A 7,300-nucleotide genomic window follows, 5' to 3' on the forward strand; every position below is an offset into this window, starting at 1 on the left:
TAATTTTTTTTACATTGTAGAATAATAGTGAAGACATCAAAACTATGAAATGACACATATGGAATCATGTAATAACCAAAAAAGTGTTAAACAAATCAAAATATATTTTATATTTGAGATTCTTCAAATAGCCACCCGTTGCCTTGATGACATCTTTGCACACTCTTGGCATTCTCTCAACCAGCTTCATGAGGTAGTCACCTGCATTTCAATTAACAGGTGTGCCTTCTTAAAAGTGAATTGTGGAATTTCTTTCCTTCTTAATGCGTTTGAGCCAATCAGTTGTGTTGTGACAAAGTAGCGGGGGTATACAGAAGATAGCCATATTTGGTAAAAGACCAAGTCCATATTATGGCAAGAACAGCTGAAATAAGCAAAGAGAAACGACAGTCCACCATTACTTTAAGACATGACGGTCAGTCAATACGGAACATTTCAAGAACTTTGAAAGTTTCTTCAAGTGCAGTTGCAAAAACCTTCAAGCACTATGATGAAACTGGCTCTCATGAGGACCGCCACAGGAATGGAAGACCCAGAGTTACCTCTGCTGCAGAGGATACGTTCAATAGAGTTATCAGCCTCAGAAATTGCAGCCCAAATAAATGCTTCACAGAGTTCAACTAACAGACACATCTCAACGTCAACTGTTCAGAGGGGACTGTGTGAAGAAGGCCTTCATGGTCGAATTGCTGCAAAGAAACCACTACTGAAGGACACCAATAATAAGAAGAGACCTGCTTGGGCCAAGAAACACGAGCAATGGACATTAGACCAGTGGAAATGTGTCCTTTGGTCTGGAGTCCAAATTGGAGATTTTTGGTTCAACCGCTGTGTCTTTGTGAGACGCGGTGTGGGTGAACGGATGATCTCCGCATGTATAGTTCCCACCGTAAAGCATGGAGGATGAGGTGTTATGGTGTGGGGGTGCTTTGCTGGTGACACTGTCAGTGATTTATTTAGCATTCAAGGCACACTTAACCAGCATGGCTACCACAGCATTCTGCAGCGATACGCCATCACATCTGGTTTGGGCTTAGTGGGACTATCATTTGTTTTTCAACAGGACAATGACCTAACACACCTCCAGGCTGTGTAAGGGCTATTTTACCAAGAAAGAGAGTGATGGAGTGCTGCATCAGATGACCTGGCCTCCACAATCCCCCGACCTCAACCCAATTGAGATGGTTTGGGATGAGTCGGATGGCATGGTGAAGGAAAAGCAGCCAACAAGTGCTCAGCATATGTGGGAACTCCTTCAAGATTGTTGGAAAAGCATTCCAGGTGAAACTGGTTGAGAGAATGCCAAGAGTGTGCAAAGCTGTCATCAAGGCAAAGGGTGGCTGCTTTGAAGAATCTCAAATATAAAATATATTTTGATTTGTTTAACACTTTCCTGGTTACTAAATGAATCCATATGTGTTATTTCATAGTTTTGATGTCTTTACAATTATTCTACAATGTAGAAAATAGTAAAAATAAAGAAAAACCCTTGAATGAGTAGGTGTGTCCAAACTTTTGACTGGTACTGTATATATATTAATTGTTGGACATAAAAGACTGTAAAAACACCGGCAAATCAACTCCAATTGATTTTAATTTAGGAAATTTGTTCCAAAGTATTACCATGCATAATAGAGAGATAAATGATTGTATAAAATGTAAGCAAGGTTTGAAATGATTATGTTTTAGTAAAATGTTTGGGCTTCTTGCGGTCAATTTGTAGTCTACACATTATTTGTAATTATTTTCTGGCCCCCTGACCATCGGCTCAAGAAATAATCGTCCCACGGCTGAATCTAGCCGATGAACCCTGCTATAGGATAAACCCTACTTGCTCATATAATTTCAAGGTGTTTGAAAACCCCATGTCTTTTTGAAAATTATAGCCTTTCCTGTCATCTGAAAAAGTAGTGCCTACAGCAGCTCTAAACGCAGGTACTCGCACAAACACAAAGAAAGAGTAAGAAAGAGTAAGAGAGAGAGTAAGAGAGAGAGAGAGAGAGAGAGAGAGAGAGAGAGAGAGAGAGAGAGAGAGAGAGAGAGAGAGAAAATCTTGAGTCCTTTCTTTGTCAGTTTGCTCATAACTGTGAAAGCATATCCAGCTTTAGTTATTATCTATAGGCTATACTTGATTTATTATGTTTACGACAGCCTTCGTCCTACATTCCTGGCGAAGACCTGTCGAATAGGTCTCCATGATGCATCTAAGTTGTATAAGATTTGTTAATATGGGATCCCTTTTGTCAAAAAGAAATAAGCCACATTTGCACAAAAAAGTGCACCTCAGTGAAAAACAAAAGGGATTATTATTTACCTGTGCCCATTTATCTCCACAAAGGAAAAAACGTTTTATCATGCTTAAAATCTGAGATGATCGTTATCGACTATGCTATCCCTGCTCTTCGATTTCATCCGTTTAGATAAGATGCATTGTGCGTTACGCATTGTGAGTAAATCAGAATTCAAAATGAATAATATATTCTCAAATGATTAGGCTATAGGCTAATATCTAAATGTTTGGGTACAAGAATGCTCGAAAAGGCAGATCATTATGAGTATAATTGTCATAAAAAAATAGTATTATTATTATTCATTCTTTATTTAGCCGACTGCAGTAGGCTATAGGCCTAAAGTGATTAAGGAATGAATCTTCCGTTCTCGTGGTTGTGGACGGTCGTGCACACTGACCTCGCGCTATCATGATTTTCAAGAGAGCGGCGTGACCTGTGAATCCAGCCACACTTTGAGCAGCGCGCTCTGTCTGGCTCTCATTTGATACAAGAGCAAATTGTGGGTTTTATCTTTCTAGCCTAGCACACAAATAGTTGAGGAATTGAGTGAGCACTGTAGTGCACGGCAAGGCAATTTCATGCTCTGATATCATCACGCCTCTCATAATAAAATGTCCCTTTGTAAAATATACGGTATGAATATGGATACCGTTACACCACTCACTTGAACCAATGAGCTGCAAACCAACTCCATAGACACTACAATTTATTAATGTAATCCTTGAAATATATTGCACAGAGCAGTGCAACATACAAAAAAAGAGCAGTGTTGCCTTTTTTCCAATATAAAAATGTTTATTTGGAAACATTGTTTAGATGTAGCCTAGTACATGTATCCCCTCTAATCATCGAGGGAGATAACATATATTTCAAGAGAGTCTGATGCTGCTGTTTGTTGGTAGTATTCCAAGATATGGTGAATCCAACACGAGTTGAGTCATATATCCTTTCGGCCCAAACAGGTGAGAGGCTTAAATCAAGCGGCAGGCAACTAATGATAACAGCGGCCGACTGATTGTTAGGGACTCGCAGTTCAGGAAGAAAGTACGATAACAGAGAGATTCATAGTTTTTTCAGGCTGTTTTTTCCGATAAAATCTTTGGCTTGAAGTGGCAGATCACGCAGTACGTTCATCGAGATTTGATATAAGAGAGAGATCACAACACAGTAGGCCTAAAGCGACAAAGATAACAATCATATAATTATCCAGCAAGTGCGGGATGAGTAGTCATATTTCTATAGCTTACCCCTTCTCCTTAAATTATATATACAATGTCTTATTTTCGGCTATTCATTTTCATTCATGTTTGTAGTTTGTAGGCATACTTTTGATAGTTTATGTCCATACATAGCCCTATCAACAAATGGAAAATCTCTTTACAATAGCCTTTACTTTCCACAAATATTGTTCCCCCAAAAGGTGACTCCTGCAAGCGAAGTCTCAGTCACTCTCCTCCTTGTCTTCCTGAATGGTGGTGGTGGAATGGTTGTACAATCCTTGCGCCATGAGCTGGAGAGCCAGGCCGTTCTTATAGCCGTTGGCCTTTTTTATTTTCGCCCGTTTGTTTTGGAACCAGATTTTGATTTGTGACTCATTGAGGTTGAGCTCCTGGGCTAGAGACTGTCTCCTCTGCTCCGTGATGTAACGGTTGGCCTGGAACTCCGTTTTCAGTCTTTGGAGCTGCTCAGCCGTGAACGCCGTTCTGGGTCGCTTGTCTTCCTTTTCGTTTTTCGTCTTTTTCAATTTCCGTGTCCTTGGGCCTACAGTAGGGACGACAATAAAAACGGGAATATAAATATTCAGCGAGTGCCAGACACCTAGTCTCACTTTCATCACCCAAAACCAATTCCATTAAAGATTTTAGGCTAGACCTAATAATAAATGTAATAAATAAAAACAATGTACCCAAATAATAACCATGATCCTATAATTATAATAATAAAAAGAAACAATGTAATGATGATAGGCTAATAATAATAATAATAATAATAATAATAATAATAATAATAATAATAATAATAATAGTAATAGTAATAATAATAAACGTTATTATAGGTTAATACTTTGCTATAATCTAACGGTATGGTCATCCCAATGGTAGGCCTATAATAATAACTATGAATAACATTATGTACTGCGAAGAATAAGGTCCATTGGGCACTGAGCGGCAGGCCTTTGTGTGATGGTAACACTAGCTGTAGGTCGACTTTCATCATTATTTAGCAAAAATATGCTAACCAAAAAACTGTAGGCTACTAAAGCCAACTACATCCATTTAAAAACATACAATCGTTTTAGGACTATTGGCCAAGTGTGTCGGGTATAGGCCTTTCATTGATCAAAAGTAGTTGTAGGCCAACTAAAAAAAGAATCGTTGAAGCTCAGTGATCTCTAGCTGTTGACATAAGAACGGCATTCAGATATTTTGTACCAAATGAAGACTCAGGTATAGGCCTATGTGCAAAAGCGTAGCCTACGCTACACTATACATTTAAATATAAAATGGTGTCCTTTGTTATCATGGGTCTACAGACAAACAAATAAACAATATGATGGGAAATATAATTTATCCGTTAATATTTATTTCTTAAAATTGTATTTGATGCTAGGCCTAATCCTATATAATTTCCTAACACAAATACTACATCTTCAGTAAATAGTTTTTGTTTTAGATTAACTATATATAGCTTTACATTTCCTGTTATTATTTTTGCACAGATTTTATCAATACCTAAGGCATAAAACACAGTCTATATTTTTGACAAGTTTATGGTAATTATGAAAAGCCCATTTATTCACATGCCAAAACACCATTGGAACCATTGGACTATAGAACTTAGAACAAAAGAAACATTGTGCACGCTTACCATTTAACGTAGCCTACCATTGATTAAATACAGTTAGTTGGGGAATTACACTAAGTGCATACTCAGATAATATACTATCAAGACAGGCAAAGTTTTTAATTAATTCAACATGTTGACAGCACTGATATTGTTATTCTAGTTTTTTTCCCGGTGCACTTTCTTTAATTTTATTATATTCAACCTTATTTTTCTAAAGTCTCGTTGAGATTTTAAAATATATATTGTACAGGGTCTAATAAGACTATTGTAGGTTATGAATCATATAAATGTATAGCCAGTATAGCCCTATATTGGCCTACACCTTGATTCTGTTGAATGTACGAGCTCTATCTCTCTTTCAATCCAATTAATGGAGTATGTTCTCATGTTAAGTGACACATTTTAAAACGTGTCATATCTGCAAGGCATTTTGGGGTGAGCCTAAAAGATGCAACCAGTGGCCAGGACCAAGATCTCACTTGTAAATAAGGAGAGTGAAATGTTAGGCCACACAGTCATCGATGAAATGTTGTTTACATTTTCTGATATGTTCTCAAATGGACCAATGCTGCTCTTGAAAACCACCTATTCGATTTTTCACTGTTTCAATTCATTTGACTTCTCTCGGTAGAACACAGTAGATGTCACACAATCCTATTACAAAATTAAGTATCACAAAATGATCCAAGTGTCCTTTTTTCTGCTTTTTTGTTCCATATATTTTTGTAGTAGGCCTAAATAATGGATTATTTACATATGATATAGCATAATTTAAATTTGAGAAAGTTTGCTTCCAGTTGAAAATGGATTGAGTAGGCTTACAATATATTGCTTGCTTCATATGGCACCCCTAAAGGTTCTATATAGAACCCTTTTGTCGGGTTCTTTGACCAGAACCCCTGGGGCTCTTCTTCACTGAACCAAAATTGGTTCCATATAGAACCCTTGGGTTCCATTTAGGGTTCTATATGGAATATATAGGGTTCTATATGGAACCAATTTCGGTTCTGTATAGAACCATTAGGGGTGCCATATATGAATGTAGCAAGCATAGATATAATCATTTTTGGATCTATCCAGAACCTTTTTTCCTAAGAGTGTATGTTAGCCTACATTTTGTACTACAGACAGTCACTATTTTCATGCAGTAACAGGACCACTATGCCATAACCTACATATATTGTCCTTTATCACAGTGTAAAAATAAAGTATAAAATACAGTTGAATTTAACGAATAAAGTTGCAACTTCGAATACAAGCATGTTGAGGAAAGACTTATATTTATGCAAAGGGTCAATAAGGCATTTATAACATTACGCATTAGGCTACAATACCCTGATAAAAGCTTGTTCAAGAAACTATTGCCTCACCAGATGACGGCCTGTCCGAGTATCTAGTGCAGTACACCCAGGCAGGCCACAGCAGCGGCTGGGACTCGGGGTTGGGCGCTGTGCCGCCACTACCGCCGTTCACAACCATAACAGAAGAAGTGTTCTCGCCGAACTTTGGCGTGCTGCCTCCAGAGCTCTCGTCAGCCTTCGATGACGAGGTGCTCTTTTTGGGGGTGGGAGACAAGGCCAAGGACGAGGTGGAGGAAGAAGTGCTGTCGCTGCTGCAGTTGGAGTCCTGGCATGGCGTTCCAGGATGATTCGACCTGGCGACCAAAGGTTGGGCGCGCTCTCGGCTGGAAGTCTGCGCCCGCTCCCTAGCCCCTAAGCCATGCTCCTTCCTGCAGCCGAAATCTGGCCGCAGAATATTGTCAATAAAAAAGTTCGTGGTTCTGTGCGCCTGCTGCGCTGCTTGGAGGGGCAGGATGGGCGGCGAAGGCAGACTGGGAGAAGGAGACACGCTCTCCCCTTCACTCGACTCCGGGCTGTGTAGAGCCCTTTGCTTCTCCATTGCTGAAAAGGGCTGCAAAGGGGTCGATCCAGGTTCCTAACTAATTCCACTTGTTGGTGTGTATTGGTATCCAAATATGAAAAGAATGAAGCAATACGGTGACCACTAAAGGATCATTACTACCTCTCTGATTTGGGGCACTTTTTGATTTCTAAATTGTTGGCATCCCTCGTGCGTAACGCTCCAACGTGTCATGGTCGTTGACAATGACAAGACTGACAAGGCATTGCGCTCTCCTCTCGCAGCCCCGAGCTTTTCACCAC

At 39.2% G+C, this 7,300-nt stretch overlaps 1 protein-coding gene across 1 annotated transcript; it reads right to left on the reverse strand.

Annotated features, from left to right (window-relative positions):
* Positions 1-3,732: 3,732 nt before the first annotated feature.
* LOC311144146 (homeobox protein engrailed-1a-like) lies at positions 3,733-7,037 on the reverse strand (the record flags this gene model as incomplete). Its single annotated transcript, XM_084180141.1, has 2 exons — positions 3,733-4,052; positions 6,509-7,037. 2 exons carry the CDS (start codon positions 7,035-7,037, stop codon positions 3,733-3,735), a joined length of 849 nt encoding a protein of 282 aa, XP_084036267.1.
* Positions 7,038-7,300: the final 263 nt, after the last annotated feature.

This window comes from Coregonus lavaretus (assembly GCF_964263955.1).
Source record: "Coregonus lavaretus genome assembly, chromosome: 16".
Lineage (NCBI taxonomy): Eukaryota > Metazoa > Chordata > Actinopteri > Salmoniformes > Salmonidae > Coregonus > Coregonus lavaretus.